General features: G+C 44.4%; 1 protein-coding gene across 1 annotated transcript in view; it reads left to right on the plus strand.

Moving 5' to 3' along the window:
• Positions 1 to 22,379, plus strand: part of PARN (poly(A)-specific ribonuclease) — a 166,500-nt gene that overhangs the window by 5,452 nt on the left and 138,669 nt on the right. Inside the window, exons 6-12 of the mRNA XM_078440069.2 lie at positions 4,475 to 4,535; positions 9,181 to 9,346; positions 10,773 to 10,838; positions 11,573 to 11,611; positions 12,931 to 12,973; positions 15,748 to 15,828; positions 20,396 to 20,452. Coding sequence (XP_078296195.1) covers positions 4,475 to 4,535; positions 9,181 to 9,346; positions 10,773 to 10,838; positions 11,573 to 11,611; positions 12,931 to 12,973; positions 15,748 to 15,828; positions 20,396 to 20,452 — 513 coding nt within the window. The remainder of the gene's footprint in view (positions 1 to 4,474; positions 4,536 to 9,180; positions 9,347 to 10,772; positions 10,839 to 11,572; positions 11,612 to 12,930; positions 12,974 to 15,747; positions 15,829 to 20,395; positions 20,453 to 22,379) is intronic.

A 22,379-nucleotide genomic window follows, 5' to 3' on the forward strand; every position in this document is an offset into this window, starting at 1 on the left:
ATGACATACATACAGAGATAGTGAATCACTGTGTTGTACACCTGAAACTAGCGTGATATTATATCTCAGCTGTACTCAAAAAATTTTTGAAATAACGTAAATACCTGCCATCCCACAGGATGGGTACCTTCCCTGGGAGTGTGTGTGGTTCTCAGTCTGCCCGTTCTTCCATATCCTGCCCAGTGTGTGAGCATCTCACTGTGTGTGCAGACGCTTATTTTGCAAGAAGCACCTTCAGTTGCTTTGTTTCCAAACTCTATCTGCTTTAACAGTGATAAGAGCTTTCCAAGAGTGATTTTTAAAAAAAAAAAATTTTATATTTATTTATTTTTGAGAGAGAAAGAGACAGAGAGCAAGCAGGGGAGGGGCAGAGAGAGAGGGAGACACAGAATCCGAAGCAGGCTCCAGGCTCTCAGCTGTCTGCACAGAGCCCGACGCAGGGCTCGAACCCACAAACTGTGAGATCATGACCTGAGCCGACGTCAGACGCTTTACCGACCCCCGTGATCTCATGGTTTTGTGAGATTGAGCCCCGTATCGGGTTCTGCACTAACGGTGCAGATTCTCTCTCCCTCTCCCACTGCCCCCTCCCTGCTTGTACTCTGTCTCTTCTCTCAAAATAAAAATAAATAAACATTAAAAAAAGAAAGTGAAACACAGAATGGTTGTAAGTGCTGGTGTTTGCATGGCTGACCGAGAGCTGCGGCTGGTGCCGCTGTCCAGCATCGTGAGAGAGTCCTGTGCTGTGTGTCACTAGTCTGGAAAAGGTCCAAATTCAAAACTCGAAGTGTAGTTTCTACTGAATGCACCACCATGAGGTGGAAAAATCCTGAGTTGAACCGTTGTTAAGTCAGGGACCATCTGTATGTGTGTCTACACACATGTATGTAACTTTAGTTCTTTTCTTTAATATACACAGAATTCTGATACTCATACTTTAAATAACTTGCATTTTCCACTGAACACAGTTTGTACATATTTCACAGCGTGGATGTGGGTAATTTATTTAATTTGAATTTAAAAGTTTCCAAAGGTTCTCTATTTTAAATAATGTTAGAGTCAACATTCATGTGCATTGTATCTTTGTGTATATGTAGGAATTAAAAAAAAAATTTTTTTTAATGTTTATTTATTTTTGAAACAGAGAGCACGAGCAGGGGAGAGGCAGAGAGAGAGGGAGACACAGAATCTGAAGGAGGCTCCAGGCTCTGAGCTGTCAGCACAGAGCCAGACGTGGGGCTCGAACCCACAAACTGCAAGATCATGACCTTAGCCGAAGTCGGACGCTTAACAGACTGAGCCACTCAGGTCCACCCCCCCCCCCCCCCACCTTTTTTAAGTAAGCTCTACATCTAATGAGGGGCTCAAACTCATGACCCCGAGATCAGGAGTCGCACGCGTGCTCCACTGACTGAGCCAGCCAGGTGCCTCCTGTATGTAGGAATATTTTTATAGGATAGATTTCTTAGAAGGGAAATTGCTGAATCATAAGGCATATGCATTGAAAATTTTGATAGAGGCTTGAGATTGTCATCCCAAATAACTGTGCTTCTTTTTTGAATCCTGAAAATGATACATTTAGGACAAATCAAAGTTAGTGGATACTAAGCACAAATATATTGTGTAGGTTCAATGGATTTTTTTTTTTTTTAATTATGGTAAGAAATACGTAACATAAAATTCACCATTTTAAGTAATTCTAAGTTCAAAGGCATTAAGTACATTTCTCTTGTGTAACCTGAAAGGTGGTATTTGAGTGGAAAATACAGAGCTTCAAAAAGGGATAGATGAACTTTTTTGTTTTACATTTATTTATTTTTGAGAGACAGAGCGCAAGTAGGGGAGGGGCAGAGAGAGAGGGAGACACAGAATCTGAAGCAGGCTCCAGACTCCAAGCTGTCAGCGCAGAGCCCAACGCAGGGCTCGAAGTCATAAACTGTGAGATCATGACCGAGCAGAAGTTGGGTGCTTAACCAACTGAGCCACCTAGGTGCCCCGGAAAAGAGATGCAGTTTTAACTGGATATTTATTTTATTTTATTTTTTTTAAAGTTTACTTACTTATTGTTAAAATTTTTTTTTTTTTAACGTTTATTTATTTTTGAGACAGAGAGAGACAGAGCATGAACGGGGGAGGGGCAGAGAGAGAGGGAGACACAGAATCGGAAGCAGGCTCCAGGCTCTGAGCCATCAGCCCAGAGCCCGACGCGGGGCTCGAACTCACGGACCGCAAGATCGTGACCTGAGCTGAAGTCGGACGCTTAACCGACTGAGCCACCCAGGCGCCCCATAAAGTTTACTTACTTATTGTGAGAGAGGGAGTGAGCATTCATACCATGGGGGAACGGGGGAGGGGCAGAGAGAGAGAGGGAGAGAGAAAGAATCCCAAGTAGGCTGTGCTCACATCACAGAGCCCCATGCAGGAGAGATCCCAACAACAAGGGGATCGTGACCTGAGATCAAGAGTCGGATGTTCAATGACTGAGTCACCCAGGCGCCCCTGACTGGATATTTAAAGGAAAGGAGGTTAGGTAGGGTGTTTTGGAGTCTAGTGAAAGGAGGACAGAAATGCCTTTCCGTAATCCATCTTTCAGCGCCTCTGTCAGTGGGGGAATGTTTTGTGGGCAGAACTGCAAATATTGAGGCATGGTAGACAGAAAGGAGGCTTGTGGCCCAAGCCAGAAGACATTGGATCTTGGTTCAGAACAAGATAAAAAGGGAAGATGTGGAGGGAAAAGTTGCTTGTTCTAAACCACAGAGAACCTGGAGATGGTGAAAATAACGTGCATGTACCCAAGTGTGTGTGCGTGTGTGTGGTGTGTGTTTGCGTATGTTTGTGTGTGCGTATGGTGGGGGGTTAAGACTGCCATTTACATCTCATCACTTTTTAAGAAGAATCTGTTGTTGATAAAGATAAATATAGTGTTTACTTCTTAGCATAAGCCTTACAAAATGAGTCAAGGAAAAATTGGAAGAAATAAAAAACGAAGACAGGATTCCTACAATATGAATAGAACACAGAAATTTGTGCTAAAGAAAGTCTCTGTGCTTCCTAGCAGCTAAGATAGGGGAAACACACAGTCGCTTCTGTGGTCCACAGGATCAGCACAAACCAGGGCTCGGAAGTAGAGCTTTGCTCAGGCTAGAGACCTCAGGACGTGCGCCTTTCATTATCGTATGGAAATCACGCATGTGGAAACCCTTGTCTTCAGCTGTAGCTTAGCGTGAACACGGTCACGAGTGTAATGGGGCGGACACAGCGTCCCTCATCTGGGCTGATGGTGTCCTGTCACAGTACAGGTCAGGAAAGGTAGTTCCGTGAGGAACCAGATTAAAATGGCCCAGGCGTGTCGCCGCCCTCTCATGTTCTGATGAGGTACTCGAGTAGCTGCGGTCCTTTCTGTGGCTCTTCCGTTAGATCGAGTCCAGAGCTTTGTGGTGTTTGCCATTCTTGTGTACCATGTGTGGTAGTATCTATTTAATATTCTCACTGAAATTTACTTCTGTATTGTTGCTCACTGCATATATGAGATGTGTTGGTTTAATAAGTCTTGTTACCAAGAACTTTTCTCTATTTTTTTTTTTAATTTTTTTTTTTAACGTTTATTTATTTTTGGGACAGAGAGAGACAGAGCATGAACGGGGGAGGGTCAGAGAGAGGGGGAGACACAGAATCGGAAGCAGGCTCCAGGCTCCGAGCTGTCAGCACAGAGCCCGACGCGGGGCTCGAACTCACGGACCGCGAGATCGTGACCTGAGCTGAAGTCGGATGCTTAACCTACTGAGCCACTCAGGCGCCCCTAACTTTTCTCTATTTTAATCTCAAGTGTGAAGAATAAGTTATTAGAATCTACCTTGAGGTGGATATTGATGTGTTAGGATTTCTACATGTGAACTACTTTAAACTTGAACTGAGGGGGCGGGGGGTGGGTCAGATAATATCAATACATTTTTTTTCTTTTTTTTTTTTTAATTTTTTTTTTTTTTTTTTTTTCAACGTTTATTTATTTTTGGGACAGAGAGAGACAGAGCATGAACGGGGGAGGATCAGAGAGAGAGGGAGAGCCCGACGCGGGGAGAGCACAGACCTGGGCTGAAGTCGGCCGCTTAACTGACTGAGCCACCCAGGCGCCCCACATTTTTTTTTTTTTTTTTCTTTTTATAGTTTCCTACTCAGTACAGCGATCAGGAGTTTCCCGCTTCTTGGAAGGCTGTGATGTTTACCCAGTATATTTTTCTTAAATATTGTGAAACAAAGGCTATTGTTTGTAAGCCATAAAGGAGAACAGCCCACCTAGTTTAAGTGAATGGATTATATGGCAGCCTTGGAGTAGAAATCTTAATTTTCTGACCTTTGACCTGCTCCTTCATTGCCTGGCTGCCTTTGTTTACTTGTCTGAGTTATCTCTCTGTGTCTGTTCACGTATCTGCCACCAACATCACCAAAATGTATGTTCTGTTCACTCTTGTTTCAGAGCTCAAGCATTGACTTTCTGGCAAGCCAAGGATTTGATTTTAATAAAGTTTTTCGCAATGGTAAGATTACATCTGACCGCTCCTTAGCGCTTGTAAATTTGGGTTTGATTGAGAATGATCTTTTTCTGCCCGCTGTCTGAGACAGAACCTCAGGGTCCTGCCACACCATGTGCAGCCTTAGAGTTGTAGACAACTCTTTTATCATGCCTTTGAAAACCTTTAGCCTCGTCAGCCACGAACGGGGAGAGTAGACAGTACTTCATTTTGCCCTAACGAGGCCATGCCAACTCCTCATTTTATTTTATTAAAAAAAAATTTTTTTTTAGTTTACTTTTTTATTTTTAAAGTTTATTTTTGAGAGAGAGAGAGAGACTGAGTGCAAGTGTGGGGCGGAGGCAGAGACAGAGGGAAGCACAGAATCGGAAGCAGGCTCCAGGCTCTGAGCTGTCAGCACAGAGCCCGACGCGGGGCTCCAACTCACGAACCGTGAGATCATGACCTGAGCCAAAGTTGGATTCTTAACTGACTGAGCCACCCAGGCGCCCCTGTTTATTTTTTTGAGAGACAGAGAGAGTGAGCAGGGGAGAGACAGACAGGGAGAGAATCCCAAGCAGGCTCTGCCCTGGCAGCCTGGAGCCCGATGCAGGGCTTGAACCCATGAACCACGAGATCATTACCTGAGCCCAAGTCAGACGCCCAAGCAACCGAGACACCCCAGCGCCCGATTCCCGATTTGATTGAGTGGAATTTATTTTCCTGCTGGTGTTGTGACTCAAGTGGCCTAACAGACCTGCTGTGGAGAGCACAGTTTCCCCCATTTTCTTCTAGTGAGACAGGTGTTAGAGGACTTAAGAAAGGACCTGCATTCTAGTAAATGCCGTAATGAAAAACTCCCTGTTCCAAGTGATGCTTGTTTATTATTCGGAGAGAGTTGCTTAGTTCCTCACACACGGCACAGTCATGACAGCTCACCGGGTCGTGTGACAGATGGGCGAACGTGCTTAGGAAAGGGACTGCGTCTTATACATTTCATGTCCCCAGGGCATAGCCCAAGTCGTCTTCTGTGTCAGGGAGGTGACCCTAATATTCGATGAGCGAATATTGGCCGTGAAAGTCCCTACCGGAGTTTTTCCCTTCCTTTTGTTCCTGAAAAGTGTTTCGGAAAGCCTCTGGTTTTGCCAGCAGTTTTCAGCACCTGCTGCTGTAAGGTCAGTAACTACTTTTACCTAATCTCATAAATTGTATTTTTTTTCCATAGTGAACGCCCAATTATTGAGTGAGTTGAGGGAGATTTTTTGTAATACAAGTGTTGGAACACATATTCAAAAAATTATCTTCCCCTCACCAGGATCTCCTTGTGAGCCCTTCAGAACCCACACCATAGTGTTTTTTAGTTGATTCAGTGGTGCTGCACCTTCACTTTTTTTTTGTTTGTTTGTTTAATTTTGAGACAGAGAGAGAGCATGAGCGGGAGAGGAGCAGAAAGAGAGACACATACTTGAAGCAGGCTTCGGGCTCTGACTTGTCAGCACAGAGCCCAACTTGGGGCTCGAACTCATAAACCACAGATCATGACCTGAGCCAATGTTGGATGCTTAATGACTGAACCATCCAGACACCCCAATGTTTTTGACTTTTTGAAAAAAAAAAAAAAAAAAAAAAAAAAAAAAGATTTTGGAGCCCAAAACGCTTAATGCAGTGAGTGAACCAGCTGGGCAGCACAGTTTGGGTATTCTAAAAATTTTTTTCCCTTTGGCTCAAACTTGACTCTGAAAGCTGTTATCAAATACAAGTTCCAAATGTAGTTAGAGCACTCTATTGGAATAAGTGCAAAAATCTGTTGAAGGAACTGCTTTAACCAGTCTCCTGTGGATGTATAATTTCCAGCCTGATGGTTTTATTTTCATAAAAGGAGAGAAACAGCCAAGTTGGAGTGTGTACCTCATTCTCCTTGTTTTATAGTCAGACCTCGGAGTATTTTCGTCACAACTGAATCGGGACTCCCAGGACATCTGTCATTGCCAGACTCTTAGCCCCACACTGTGGCTGATACTCTCAATCTGTTCTCGATCGTCCCTTCTCTTCCTTACCAGTTTTTTGCGCTCGGGCTCTGCAAATCCAGACCCTTTTCTTCTGGCCGTCTTCTCAGAAGTGCCTTTGACTTCCTTGTGTGAAAGGGAATCAGGTGACTCTTGCTTCACTTCCCCTGCACCCTCTGGAGCATAGGTGGTTTTACCTCTCTCTCTCTCTCTCTCTCTCTCTCTCTCTCTCCAGGCAGGCATCGGTGGGTGTCCTTGTTTTACCATGCCATGTGACAGCTATGTGGATTCCCTCTTCCCAGGAGCCACGGGATATGTCACGGGCTCTACGGCCCCTCTTTTTGCTGATTTCATGGGTGTGGCATTCACGACAGCCTTGGCTTCGGCTTTCTGTCTTCTCTCCACTCCTGACTCTCTCCTCATTATGGGTGACATCACCACCCACAGGGATGACCAGCAAATGGCCTGTCCTGTCTGTTTCTCGACCAGTTGCTCAGCGGTCTTTGCTTCCAGCTCCCCTTAGCCATCTCTGCCCTTGGGAGCACCGTGGGTCTCATCACCAGTAACTGAACGCACCTCCAGCCTTTCTTTCTGTGACAGCACTACCTCTTGTCCTTCTCAAGTACTCAGTCTCATCACTGGTGGTGTTACCTTTTTTTTTTTTTAATTGTGGAAAAATGCGCATAGGATTTACCATCTTAACCATTTTTAAGTATTCAGTTCAGTGCTAGTAAGTACATTAATGTCGTGCAACTGATGGTGTTATTAATGTTGATCGCCTTTTCTGCCAATTAGTTGTAGCATTCACCGATGATTCTTGCATGGAATGATTAGTATTACTGATAAACGGTGATTTTTCTAATTCTATCATCAAAAAAGTTTATTACTGTCCCGTGGCTTTTAATGCCACCCGTATTCTGATGATACCTAAATTTATATCTCATTACCTTTTTCCTGAGCATTAGGCTTATATCCACAGCCCTTAATTCATATATACCCTTAGCTGATTTATGTATTCAGGTGGTAGGTTTTGATTTTCATGTCTTGGGCCCCAAAGCTATTCTTTGCCCAGGGTTCCCTACCTCTGTAAGTACACCTGCCGTCTTCCCAGCTGCTTACACCTAACACCTAGGTAGCGTTTTCGATTCTCCTCTTCCCTTTATCCCTCCCTTCCAGTATATCAGCAGGTTATATCTCTCCTATCTCTGTATTCATCTTCTCTGTCTCTAGTCTAAGCTGGGTCACAAACCAAGACCCACAGCCCATTTTGCAAATAAAGTCCTATTGTAAATAAAGCCATGCCCGTTCATTTACCCGTCATGCGTGGCCATTTTCATGTTACAAGAGCAGAGTTGATTGGTTCCAACAGAGATTCCCCATGTGGCCCACAAGCCTAAAACATATACTGTATGCTTTAAGGGAAAGGTTACTGACCTCTGACGTAAGCAGTTATCTCTTGCCTGGATAATTGCTTTTAACTGGCTTCCCTACTTCAATCTTCATGGGAGTCGAAATGATCTCTTTTAAAAACAAACAGATAATGTAATTGTCTTGCTTAAAACCTTCTAATGGCATTCTGTTGCTCTTCGAATAAAACAGGTTCTTTTTTTTCAATTAAAAAAAAATTAAAAAAAAATTTTTTTTTTTTATCATTTTAATTTATTTTTGAGAGACAGAGAGAGACTAAGCGTGAGCGGGAGAGGGGCAGAGAGAGAGAGGGAGACACAGAATCCAAAGCAGGCTCCAGGTTCTGAGCTGATAGCACAGAGCCTGATGCGGGGCTCAGACTCACCAACCGTGAGGTCACGACTCGAGCCGAAGTCGGACGCTCAACAGACTGAGCCACCCAGGCGCCCCTTTAATTTTTTTTAATGTTTATTTATTTTTGAGAGAGAAAGAGAGTGAACAGGGGAGGAGAAAGAGAGACTGAGACAGAGTCCAAAGCAGGCTCCAGGCTCTGAGCTGTCAGCACAGAGCCCTGTGCGGGGCTCGAATTCACAAAACCGTGAGATCATAACCTGAGCCAAAGTCCGACGCTTAACTGACTGAGCCACCCAGGCGCTCCCAGTGCCCCTGAATAAAACAAATTCATATCACGACCTGTAAAGGCCTGCGCAGTCTCACACCACCGTCTCCATGCTGACATTGTGCCATTCTCCTGTTCCTTGTGTTCCGGTCACGCCAGCTTCCTTGCTGTTTCTGGAGCTGTCCACACCATTCCATCCTTTGGGCGTTGATCGTTTTTCCCCAGCCTGAAATACTCTTCTTCTGGCTCCTTGCTGGCCTGACTCCTTCTCACCCTTTCGGTCTTTGCTCTCAGTGGCCTTCTCTGATCCTCCTGTCGAAAGTCCTTCCCTTCACTATGGAGCAGAAGGTGTCTGCTTTGTTCCCTGTTAGATCCCTTGGGCCCACTGCAGTACCTGGCCCGGTGTAAGTGCCAAAGAAACATTTGTTGAAAGAAGAATGCATGGTGCAGAAGCAAAGACCAGTGTATTTCAAAATCATTTGTCTTTTCTGTTGATTTTTTTGGGATATAGTTAAATATGGTAAGTCTTGCCTGAGCATTTTAGATTCACTGGTTTGCTAAAAAAAAAACCAACTTTTTATGTTGAAATTTTTATGTTTAGTTACCTCTGCTAATGCATTCTTTTTCAAATTACACTTAGGAATTCCCTATTTAAATCAGGAAGAAGAAAGACAGTTAAGGGAGCAGTACGATGAAAAACGCCTACAGTCCAATGGTGCAGGAACTCTGTCTTACGTATCTCCCAACGCGTCAAAATGTCCTGTGACGATTCCTGAGGATCAGAAGAAGTTTATTGACCAAGTGGTGTAAGTTCCCAGACTAGAAGAACGCGTCGCGCAGATATGTTGGGGCAGGACTGACATCTGTATCTCAGGCTCGTGCTGCACGAACACTGCACACACGGGTGTGATATCGTGAATGGCAGGATTCCACTGGGTCATATCTGAATTTGTGCAATCACAGCACATTGTAAAATAGAATTCTGTGTGCTGTACTTAGACTTGTAGCGTGTCACCCGGCAAGAGACTATCTCAGTAAGTGGGTAGACCTCCCAGTTGGACGGAGTAGGCATGGATCAAGGGCCTGATAGGCACTGTCCAGTTTCCCTGAAGGCAGAGGAATGAAACAGGCCTATCCAGATATTTACAACATATCCACATTTTTTAAAATTAAAAAATGAGTTTATTTATTTATTTTGAGACCGAGAACCTGGTTAGGGAAGGGGCAGAGAGAGAGGGAGAAAGAATCCCAGACAGCCTGTGGGCCAATAGCAAACCGTGAGATCGTGACCTGAGCCAAAGTCAAGAGTCGGATCCTTAACTGACTGAGCCATCCAGAGCCCCTTGTTTTGTTTCTTTGAATGAAGTTTCTGACAAGTACGCGTGCCATTGGAGGAGTGTCTGGTTTCACTGGGTTTTCAGTATAACTGCCTTACGAGCAAAGTAAAAATTAATCACTTGATTTTATTGGAGTATAGTTGACATGTTGTTACATTATTTTCAGGTGTACAAGGTAGTGATTTGACGGGTTTATATATTATGCTGTGTTCGCCCCGAGTGTAGCTATGATCTGTCCCATTACATCACTGTTATACCATCATTGATGGTATTCTTTTTGTTCTCTCTCTTTTTTTTTTTTTTTTAACGTTTATTTATTTTTGGGACACAGAGAGACAGAGCATGAACGGGGGAGGGGCAGAGAGAGAGGGAGACACAGAATCGGCAGCAGGCTCCAGGCTCTGAGCCATCAGCCCACAGCCCGACGCGGGGCTCGAACTCACAAACTGTGAGATTGTGACCTGAGCCGAAGTCGGACGCTTAACCGATTGAGCCACCCAGGCGCCCCTTTTTGTTCTCTTTTTATTGCTGCGACTTACTCATTCCATAAGTGGAGGTCTGTATCTCCCTCTCCCCTTGACCCGATTTGCTCAACCCTCCACCCTCTTCCCCTAGAAAAGTAAAAATTTAAGTTCCTTGTATCAATGAATCCTTGAGAAGTTGTCACTAACTCATGAATAACGACAACGAAAAGAATACGTCCAGATAAAGTATTTTTCTTTAAGGGTAACCAGGTATAACTCTAAGTATAACTTACAACTTACAACCTGATTGGGTAGAGTTACATTGTCCTGGGTTCTGATGTTTAAATTGCTTCGGAGTATGATTAATCTGTTGGTTGGTCGCTTCATTCCTGAAAGGTACTGATGGCGATGTTTTCATTTTAACTCCTCAGAGAGAAAATTGAAGATTTATTACAAAGTGAAGAAAACAAGAACTTGGATTTAGAGCCATGTACTGGGTAAGTTGCCCTAAATATTTTCACATGTTCTTTTTTTGGAGAGTGGATGATTTCTGGCATGTGCTCTATTTTGGGTTTTTAAACCCACATTCATAAACGGTCTTTTTATTATAGGTATGTTCCCAAGATGTAAGCCCTAACTTTAGCATTAACACATTGGGGACACTGGTATATTGCGACACTGAGTGAACAGTTTGTCCTGTCCTGGAGGGGAGAAACCCCTTGTTGCATCTTTGACTTTACGTTCTGCTCCAGCTATGCTCTAGCGTGGCGTAGCTACTTGAGCCTCGAGGGGTGCTTAATACATAAAGGCTTCAAAGAAAAGAATTCGCCGTCGGGCTACGTCTGTCCTTTTAATTTCTCTCTGCAGTAGAAAACATCAGTGTTTCAAAGAGTCAGTGGCTCAGATAATTTGTGCCTAGCTTCACAAAAGTGTTTCAGTGTGTGTGTCTACTTTAAACTCCTCGTACAGCCGCAGGCAGTAACACTGGGGTTGGAGAAGAACTTCTCCCTCTTCGACCCATGCGATACAATAATATTAAAGAACATTCTGATGAGGACAGATGGTAGGAGATCCTGCCACTCAAACATCCTGCCGGGTTTTGTTTGTGTGAGACCTGTCGCTTCTCGTGGAGTCGCTTTGAAAAATTAAATGTCTTTCCTAACCAGTGCTTGATCAGTTAGGATTTTCTTTTAATGAGCCCCAATCAGTACCTTCTCTTTTGTTTTTATAGGTTCCAAAGAAAACTAATTTATCAGACTTTGAGCTGGAAGTAAGTGTTTATATTCTATGTGAGAGCTCTGTGAGGGACCCAGGATTGACAACTAAATATTATGTCTCAGCTCTCCTTTCACTTCTGAGATTCTTGGTGATCTGACCATACCATGTTCTTGGGCAGTGCTGTATTGAACTTCCCCTTACTTCTTAAGTTCCTTGAATACCCACTGATTTTCTTTGTTGTTATTTCGTAGCGGATGCTTTTAAACCTTTTAAATTTCCTTTCAGTTGTCACTTTGGCGATAGGTTCATTAAGTTCCGGATGTATAGTGTTTTGTTCTTTGAAGGTTAAATGATAAAGATTGGGTTTTAAGATCTAGGAAATAACTCAGATGAATGCTCTTTCTCAGGCATGGGTTAGACCATGGGTACGTTTTAGGCGGTCTGTGAACCCCCTGAAATAATATCCAAAATTGTGTGCCTGTATTTCTCCGGTGCTGTATCCGTTTGTTTCACTGTATTTTCGAGCAGACCTCTAACCCCAAACTGAATATCGTTGTCGAGCAGGGGGAAGTTTGCATTCGACTTTATTTGGGCCTCTTGTTCTTCCATTAGAATCTACCAGTGATGTATGTACCTGGAGTTTACTTTGAACAAAACTGGAGAAGGGCCACTGTCCTCTGACTAGGCTCCTGGCCTGTCATGTTGTCCTTTCAGTGGACTCCATGGGGGTTCCAGATCCCTCTCCTTGGCTAATGCACACGCTGGTGCCAGACTATAGTAGAGTTACTCTTCTCAAACCTCCTCTGTGTATGCCCCATACCATTTAAAACAACCTTCACAATTTCACTTAGGAAGTAAACGTTATTGCATTTGGGAGCAAGATGCCTGTGTCCTAAAACGTTAATTTGAAATCAGATACACTCTGCATTTTTTTTTTTTTTTTTTTAGTTTTTATTTTTTTTAATGTTTATTTTTGAGAGAGAAAGAAAGAGCACGAGTGGGGAAGGGACAGAGAGAGAGGGAGACAGAGGATCCAAAGCAGGCTCTGTGCTGACAGCAGAGAGCCTGACGCGGGTCTTGAACTCACGTCAACCATGAGATGATGATCTGCATCGAAATCAAGTCGGACACCCAACTGGCTGAGCCACCCAGACGCCCCTACACTGCTGGATTCTTAAAGCAGACATAGGGAAACATTCAGTAGCTGAAATATTATGGAATAGGTTTACTATAAAGTCTTTGTTGTAGTAGTATTTATTTTATATTTAATAAAACTTCTTAACATAGCTGTCAAGTTGCTTTTTAAAACACCTAGGGTTTTAGCTGTCATTGGCTCATCTAGTGATGTCCTCTTGTCTCTCTCTTCTTTAGGTATCCCAAAGGCATTCACGTTGAGACTTTAGAAACTGAAAAGGTAACCCCAAGAACTGTCCAGGGCCAAACACATACAATGATACAATGACGTGCTGAGAGTCAGAATTGACTCCTGGCTCTGCTTCCTGTGAGCTGGGTGACCTTGGGCAAGTCACTTCACTTCTCTAAGCCTCGTCTTCCTCCTTTGTACCCTGGAGATGAGCATGGGGATGGTGATCTGTGCCTGTTTTGATCACAGCTGTTTTGTGGTGATCAAGCAGGTCGAAGGATATGAACATGATTTGTAAACTTGAAAGTATGCACATGTTACTTTGTTAGTATGTTAGTATGTGTTCTTGTTACGGCAGAAAGCTGTAGTGGTCTGCATGAAAAACTGGCTTCCTGTTACGTGGGCACGGGAAATGAAATTCTAGAATCTGGGGCATAAGCGTGAGCATTGGGAATACATTGAGGCATGTGTTCCCAAGGTGCGCTGATGGAACCGTGATGGGTAATGGGAGGCTGAGGGCGGGTTCCTTGAGCAAAATTTTAGAATTTTAGAATTTTGTTGTTGGTCTTTTTTTTTTTTTTTTTTTCACTCTCTGTTGTTGCTCTTGAGTCAGATGTCAAATGAGAGATGAAGTAAATTAAAAAAAAATCTTGCTTGAAGATACATCTCAAACTTTGACATAGAATGTGGTGTCCTTACTTGATTCAAAACGGAACATATGAGAAAGAAGGGACTAGTTTTCTGACAAGTTACCTGGAAATCCAGGATATGTTTCTAATGTCAATGAAATGCGATACAGACATTTTATTTTTCACTGAAAAAAAATTTAAATTGTAGTTAACATACAGTGCAATATTGGTTTCAGGAGTAGGATTCAGTGATTTATCACTTACATACAACACCCAGGGCTCATCATGACAGGTGCCCTCAGTCCCCATCCCTCATTTAGCCCAACCCCCACCCACCTCCCAGAATCAACCCTGTTTGTTCTCTTTCGTTCAGTCTCTTGTGATTTGCTTCCCTCTCTCCCCCCAACTTTTCCCCCCTTCCCCTATGTCCATCTGTTTTGTTTCTTAAATTCCACATCTGAATGAAATCATATGGTATTTATCTTTATCTGATGCACTTATTCAGCTTAGCATAATACGCTCTAGCTCCATCCACATCATTGCAAATGGCAAGATTTCATTCCTTTTGATGGCCGAGTAATAGTCCATTGGTGTGTATTCACACACACACACACACGCGCGTGCACACACGCCTATACACGCTACATCTTTCTCCATTCATCGGTATGGATATTTGGGTTTGGATTCTCTCCATAGTTTGGCTATTGTTGATAACACTGCTATAAACAGTGGGGTGCCTGTGCCCCTTCGAATCAGCATTTTTGTATCCTTTGGGTATCTAATAGTGCAATTGCTGGCTTGTTGGGTAGTTCTGTTTTTAGAAGTAACTCCATACCCTTCTCCAGAGTGGCTGCACCAGTTTGCAGTCCCACTAACAGTGCAAGAGGGTTCCCTTTTCTCCACTTCTGTGCCAACACCTGGGTTTTGTGTTGTTAATTTTAGCTATTCTGACAGGTGTGAGGTGGTATCTCAGTGTGGTTTTGATTTGTATCCCTGGTGATGAGTGAGGTTGAGCATTTTTTCATGTGTCTGTTAGCCATCTGGATGTCTTTGGAGAGTGTCTATTCATGTCTTCTGCTCATTTCGTCACTGAGTTAATTGTTTTTTGGGTATTGAGTTTGATAAATTGTTTATAGATTTTGGATACTAACACTTTATCACATATGTCATTTGCAGATGTCTTCTCCCATTCCATTGGTTGCCTTTTAGTTTTATAGATTGTGTCTTTCGCCATGCAGAAGTTTTTTATCTTGATCAAGTCCCAATAGTTCGTTTTTGCTTTTGTTTCCCTGGCCTCTGATGATGTGTCTATTAAGAAGCTGCTTCAGGGAGCCTGGGTGGCTCAGTTGGTTGGGCGTTTGACTTTGGCTCAGGTCATGATCTCACGGTTCATGGGATTGAGTCCCGCATTGGGCTCTGTGCTGATAGCTCGGAGCCTGGAGCCTGCTTCTGATTCTGTGTCTTCCTCTCTCTCTCTCTCTGCCATTCCCCTGCTCCCACTCTGTCAGTCTCTGTCTCGAAAAATAAATAAACATTAAAAAAACTAAAAAAAAAAAGTTGCTTCAGCCAAGGTCAAAGAGGTTGTTTCCTGTGTTAGAAATTTTATTTTAAAACTGACTATTTAGAAATTCACGTTCACATGCAGTGTAACTTCTTAGTGTTAGTCGTGGAAAGTGTCTTATTCTCATGGTCTATTGGCACTTCTTTAAAAAAAAAATTTTTTTTATTAAGTTTATTTATTTATTTTGAGAGAGAGAGAGAGAGAGAGAGAGCACAAGCAGGGGAGGGGCAGAGAGAGGGAGAGACAGAATCCCAAGCAGGCTCCACACCATCAGCGCAGAGCCCGATGTGAGGCCTGAACCCATGAACTGTGAGATCATGACCTGGGCCGAGATCAGGAGTCGGATGCTCAACTGACTATGCCACCCAGGCGCCCCTGATAGTCTACTGATACTTCTGATGTTGGTGGGGGTGAGTTAATAAACTGCAGGAGGATGTCATTTCAGCGCAGAGGCAGAATCTTGGTTTGTAATGCATCAACTCAGTTTTCGGCGGCGTTTCAAAATGCTTTCAGGGTATTTAGCCCATGAAAGGCTGTGTGGTGATAAAACATATAACTTCAAATGGTAGCGGTATCTGAATTGCTTGCCATCCGGTTGCTTGCAGAAAGTTGTACGTCTGGCTTATGTCTTTCAGAAGGAGCGATACATCGTCATCAGCAAAGTAGATGAAGAGGAACGTAAAAGGAGGGAGCAGCAGAAACACGCTAAAGAACAGGTAATGGAGTCATGGTCACGTCGTTTGGGTGAGAAACAGCATCTAAGTACTGATTTAGTCCTTTCGTTGTGTTTGCAGATCACGTGTCACATTCCAGTGTAACGAATAGTTTCCTATCACAGCAGAATTGAACTGGCAGAAAAACCTAGAACGGAATGAGAGCAACTTAACGGTGAAAAGTGTAGACATAGCCACCAACAGGAGTCTGACATGGTGGTTGACCACCGTTCACCTTTGTGAATCTGTCTTGAGGGAAGTGTTCTTGGTCTGCATTCAGATTGTGTGGCACGGAACCTCGTGCCCGTTAACTGATACTGCTGTGTTCAGCCTCGGGCGCGGTTGCTGTTTTCGTAAAACGAAGGGTAGTACGTGTGATTTGACAGGTTAGGATGGCTTGGTTGGATCTGCATCGTTAGCAGCCTCCTCCTGGTTGCTGTTATGTGCTGCGGAGTAAGTCACCTGGCCAAGAGGTGTCGGTGAGCGAGAACAGAACAGTGAGTGAGTAGCAGTTGAGGTGGAACCTGGAAGCATTTAGAAGGTAGAAAAAAAAAAAAAAAAAAAAAAAAAAAAAAAAAAATTAAAAAAAAAAAAAAAAAAAGAAAAAAGGGGCGCCTGGGTGGCGCAGTCGGTTAAGCGTCCGACTTCAGCCAGGTCACGATCTCGCGGCCCGTGAGTTCGAGCCCCGCGTCAGGCTCTGGGCTGATGGCTCGGAGCCTGGAGCCTGTTTCCGATTCTGTGTCTCCCTCTCTCTCTGCCCCTCCCCCATTCATGCTCTGTCTCTCTCTGTCCCAAAAATAAAATAAAAAACGTTGAAAAAAAAAAAAATTAAAAAAAAAAGAAGGTAGAATCGGTGGCATTTGGGATGGGGTGTGGGTGGCGAGAGTGGAAGGGGAGAGAAAACGATAGTTAGGCCAGAGATTGGAGCTGTTGAGACGGATGGCAGGTGGGGTGGCCTGGAGTGATACGTGGGTGGAGGAGGCCAGGAGGTGACCCAGGGGTGAGTAGGGGCCACACCTGACCGATTGAACCAGTAAAGATGCAAAAAGCCACTGTTGGATTTAGGCAGCTTATTATATAAAGAAGGAGGATCAGCCAGTGGTGCCAACTACATCTGGTCCCTGTCCCACACACCAGAAAGACGACACTGAAACCAAAGGGGCCAGGGGACTGCGGCGTGAGTTGTGGCTACCCGTTACCAAACAGTCAATTCTAGACCACAGCTAAGTGCTTTTCTGTGCCGTAGCTCCATTCTGCAAAGGAGGGTGGGGCAGAAAACCCGAATGCCTCATCAGAACCTGAGAAGCCGTATGACAGCCTCCTGGGAGAGAGAGGGAGGCGGGCGGGAGATGGCCGGGTAGCAGCTCCTCACAAGCCCCTGCGTCCCACCCACCGGCTCCCCCTGGGGTGTTCCAACAGGAGATTGGTCCTGACTCAGGCCTTGGCCTGTGTGTCTTCAGTGGATATGTGCAAGGGTGAGTGTCCTGTAGGCAGGCTTGTCATTCTGGAGCGCAGGAGAGAAGGTGAGGTGAGGGCTAGGTGTGGCCGTCGTGGGTGGAGAGACTGGGCCTGGGTTGGAGCACCTCCCATGTGCTGAAGAATGAGAGTAAGATGGTCTGGGGTGGGTTCCTGAAAGATCTAGCATTTAAATGTTAGGCAGAAGTAGAAACATGTGCCCAGAGAGTATTGTGGCCAGCAGCCCAGGAAAGAGGATGTTCAAAGAAGGGGACGTCGGCGTGGAGGAGTAAGGATAAGGACTGAGATGTGGCCGTTGGCTTAGCCTTGGGAGGAGTTGTTCTTTTATTTTTTTTTTTAAAGTGTTGCAGTAAAAGTTTAGTAACGGTTTTGAGAGATAGAATTCCAAATATCTGTTATAGTTTGCCAGAGGACAGAGGAGAAAGAGACAGAAATCTTGAGACCCAAGGGAACCGGGATATTTAGCTGGGACCCCAACCCAGCACTCCCCACCACAGGAATTCATGCACTTGACGAGAAGGACCTCTGGTCACAAGGAAGAATCAAAACTTTGGTATAGGAATTAGGGTCAGATTATTCACCATTTATAACATATTCCCCATATGTTCAAGCATTATGGTAGGTACAGAGGGTATAAGAATAAATGATTCCTGGCTTGCCTGTCTAAGAGCTAACAGTCTGTCTGGGAGGAAGCCATCAAAATGTCATTAAAAATTTGCATAGCGATGTGAAGTTTCTAAAAAACGGTCTTAAAAGTTAAAAAAAAGTTTTAATTGTGGCAAAATACACATAAAATTTACTACCCTATTTCTTATTTTACATTAAGAATTTTTTTTTATGTTTTATTTTTTATATTTGAGAGAGAAAGAGAGAGAGATGGAGTGCGAGCAGGGGAGGGGCAGAGAGAGAGGGAGACACAGAATCTGAACCAGGCTCCAGGCTCTGAGCTGTCAGCACAACCTGATGCGGGGCTCAGACTCACGGACCATGAGATCATGACCTGAGCCGAAGTCGGACGCTTAACCCACTGAGCCACCCAGGTGCCCCTAAACATTTATTTATTTTTGAGACAGAGAGAGAGAGAGAGAGAGAGAGAGAGAGAGGGCGAGCAGGGGAGGGGCAGAGAGAGGGGGACAGAGGATTAAAAAGCGGGCTCTTTGCTGGCAGCAGAGAGCCTAAGGCGGGGCTCGAACTCAGACTCAAACTGTGAGATCATGACCAGAGTGGAAGTCAGACACTTACCTGACTGAGCCCCCCAGGCGCCCGTATCCTATCTCTAAGTGTGCATACAGTTCTGTGGTAGTGTGTTCACCTTATTGTCTAGCCATCACTGCCATCTGTCCTCGTAACTGTTTTTGTCCTGCAAAACTGAAACTCTGTCCCCATTAAACACTGGCTCCCTTTCTACCCCCTGCCCCAGCCCCTGCCACCCACCATTCTACTTTCTGTCTCTAGGAGTTTGACTACTCCTGGTACCTTCTCTGAGTGGAGTCCTACACTGTTTGTCTTTTTGTGACTGGCTTATTTCACTTAGCGTGATGTCCCCGGGTTCATCCATGTTGTAGCAGGGATCAGAATTCCCTTCCTTTTTAAGCTGAATAATAGTCCATTGTCTGTATATGCCACATTTTCTTCACTCATGCATCATGGATACTGGGTTGCTTCCACCTTTTTGATCTTTGTGAAATAACTCTGCTGTGATCAAGGGTGTGCAAATATCTCCTGGAGTTCCTGCTTTCAGTTCCTTTGGGTATATACCCAGAAATGAAATTGCTGGATCATATGGAAATTCTTTATTTAATTAAAAAATTTTTTTAAAAACATTTCTTTATTTTTGAGAGGGAGGGAGACAGAGTGCAAGCAAGACGGGGACACACAGAATTCGAAGCAGGCTCTAGGCTCCAAGCCGGCAGCACAGAGCCCGACGCGGGGCTTGAACTCACGGATCTCGAGATGACGGCCTGAGCTGAAGTCGGACGCTTAGCCGACTGAGCCACCCAGGCGCCCCTATATATTTAATTTTTTGAGGAACCACCATACTGTTTTCCGTAGTGACTGTGCCACTTTGTGTTTCCACCAACAGGGCACGAGTGTTACAGTTTTCTCCACATCCCGGCCAACACTCGTTAGCTTTGGGAGTTGTTGAAAGAGAGGAGCAGCTTCAGTGAGGGAGAGGCCAGAGAGCAGAGGGCTGCAGGTAGCTGGCATTGAAGCTGGAGCTAGTGAGCAGAGGGAAGACTTGAGTTATGTAGCCGTGATGAGAGCAGACGGGGCTGCGGCTGCTCGCAAGATAGGGAAATTGAGCCCATTTACCCACCACCGGGAAGAAAGGAGGGACGAAACCGAATGGGGATGGGTCTCAGAATGTTGTACTATAAACGTTGTATAAAAAATGCATTTGACGAAAAAGCCGGGAGAATTTGGAGAATGCTTGATGGGATCCGTCAACTGCTGGATAGGTTTCCTCAGAATTTAATGCAGTGTTGAATTTGGTCAGCAGGTGGCAGCTGAGAAAAGATTGTGGGTTTTTTTTTTTTTTTTTTTTTTATGTTTGTTTATTTTTTGAGAGAGAGAGACAAAGTGTGAGTGGGGAGGGGCAGAGGGAGATACACACACACACACACACACACACACACACACACACACACAGAATCCTAAGCAGGCTCCAGGCTCTGAGCTGTCAGCACAGAGCCCGATGTGGGGCTACAACCCACAAGCTGTGAGATCATGACCTGAGTCAGATGCTTAACTGAGCCACCCAGGCACACTGAAAAGTTTGTGTTTTTAAGACTGCTTGCTAGCCATAGAAATTTCAGCAAACGATGTGTGGTGATGGGTAAACCCTAGGCACTGTTAGTACAGTAACTAATAAATAATTTGCTCCTTGCTAGTTCCATGTTCTAAAACAGAAGAGTGGTCTATACATTGATCATTTCAGATGCAGTTGTTTAGGATGATGGAGACAGACTATGGGAAACTAAAGCTGTCTAACTCGATGTAACATTTCATTGCTTTTTGGGGGCTAGGTTTTAACCTGTGCAACTAAGGAATATATGTACATCAATAGTTTCCTTGGTTTGTTTCTCTAAATTAGGAAGAACTGAATGACGCTGTGGGATTTTCTAGAGTTATTCATGCCATTGCCAATTCGGTAAGTGAACCAGGGTCTATCTATTTTCCTTCCTTCCTCCCTTCCTTCCTCTCTCTCTTTCTCTTTCTTTCTTTCTTTCTTTCTTTCTTTCTTTCTTTCTTTCTTTCTGTTTATTTTGAGACAGAGAGACCGTGCGTCAGAAAGAGGGAGGGAGAGAGAATCCCAAGCGGGCTCTATACTGTCAGCATGGAGCCCATTTTGGGGCTCGAACTCATGAAATGTGAGATCACAACATGAACTGAAACCAAGAGTTGTACCTTTGACTCAGCCACCCAGGAGCCCTTTTCTTCTTCTTCTTCTTCTTTTTTTTTTTTTATTTGTTTATTTTGAGAGAGAGGGAGCGAGAGTGGTGGGTGGGGAGGGGTGGGGGCGGGCAGAGAGATTATCACAGGCAGGCTCTGTGCTGTCAGCACAGAGCCTGATGTTGGGCTTAAACTCACGAATCATGACCTGAGCTGAAGTCCGACGCTCCACTGACTCAGCCACCCAGGCACCCCCAGGCTTTTTCTTTTTAACTAGATTTCTGAATATAACATCTAAGGTGAGATGCTTAGTTATGATTGTGGATTAGCCATTTGGTCACATGTAGAATGTTTACCTGGTATGGAGGGAGACTGGTTATAATGCACCGGGTGGGACATTGTAATTATTGATTGGATACACACCATTTTTCGGAAGGTTTTCTCATAGGGGCGCCTGGTTCCTCAGTGAGTAGAGCGTTCAGCTCTTGATCTCGGGGTTGGGAGTTCGAGGACCATGTTGGGTGTAGAGATTACTTTAAAAAATTGAAAAGAAAAGGTTTTCTTGTAAAATGCATAGGATTATACTACAGTGTCTTTATATGGCTGCGTGAAACTAACATTTATTATTCTCAAAACTAGTAAGAAGTGGAATAAGAAAGGACAGAGTGTGGGGAGAAATAATCAGGTTTCTGACTGAGGGCATTTTTCCTTAATTAGAAGAATCTAGAGGACAAAAATAACGGAGTTCTGTATAACTGTAACTGAATCTTCTATCTTGATAGCTTTGATGGTATTTGATGAGTTTTCAAAATGTGTTGACTATTTGTGTATATATGCTAGAGGGTTCCATGATAGGTACGGTAGACATTTTTGCTTGTTTCCTAAGTTCCTTTGGCAAAGAGGCCTCCACATCTTGCACAGATAAACTGGGTCAGGCTGCTGGTGGTTTTGCGGATTGTATATCCGAGTCAGGCAGCTTGCTGGGTTGCTAAATAGCCTGGAGTCTAAGACTTTCTGTTCCTTGAGTGTCGGCCATGGAGAAGGAATTGTCCCCCCTAGAGACAGAATCATCTTGTCCCTTAGATGCCCAGCTTTGTATTAAGGACACTTTAAGGCTGTAGAGATCCCCCCAGAGTTCCGTGGCTGTCCCACCACCAGGTGTGGGCTTGTCAGATCAGGTCTTGAGGGCAGGCCTGCCACTGTCCTCGACTGGGGACAGACAGCAGTGACAGAGCCCTGAGCTCACTGGGAGCTGTTGGTCTGAAGTGAGTGAGGTAGTCAGAGTGGAATAGAAAGCCAGATGAGTCTGGAGAGAAACAAGGTGAGAGTCTGTTCAGAAGTGGCTAGGATAACAGGTATCCAGAGGAGCAAAGAGGGTCTTCTGGTCACATTTGCTTCCATTATACACACTCAGCCTGCGGACTTCAGTCAAGTGGTTAATTTTACTGAGGCTGGCCTGTACAGACATGTGGGGCGTCAGTTGGCTTTGAGCTCTGGTAGCCATCCTGAGACTGTTTGTTTTCCTGGTTCATATTCAGATGCCTTCTCTGGCTGTGTGTTTGTTGGTTTTCCCTCCCTGTTGTCTTGTCTCCTACAGAATAATTCATAGCATGTTGATGACCGTTGGTAGTTAACGTCACAAAGCCTACTACTGAAGAAAAGTCCTATTTCTTAGCAATCCAGAC

The sequence above is a fragment of the Panthera onca genome, chromosome E3 (genome assembly GCF_046562875.1).
Source record: "Panthera onca isolate mPanOnc1 chromosome E3, mPanOnc1 haplotype 2, whole genome shotgun sequence".
Lineage (NCBI taxonomy): Eukaryota > Metazoa > Chordata > Mammalia > Carnivora > Felidae > Panthera > Panthera onca.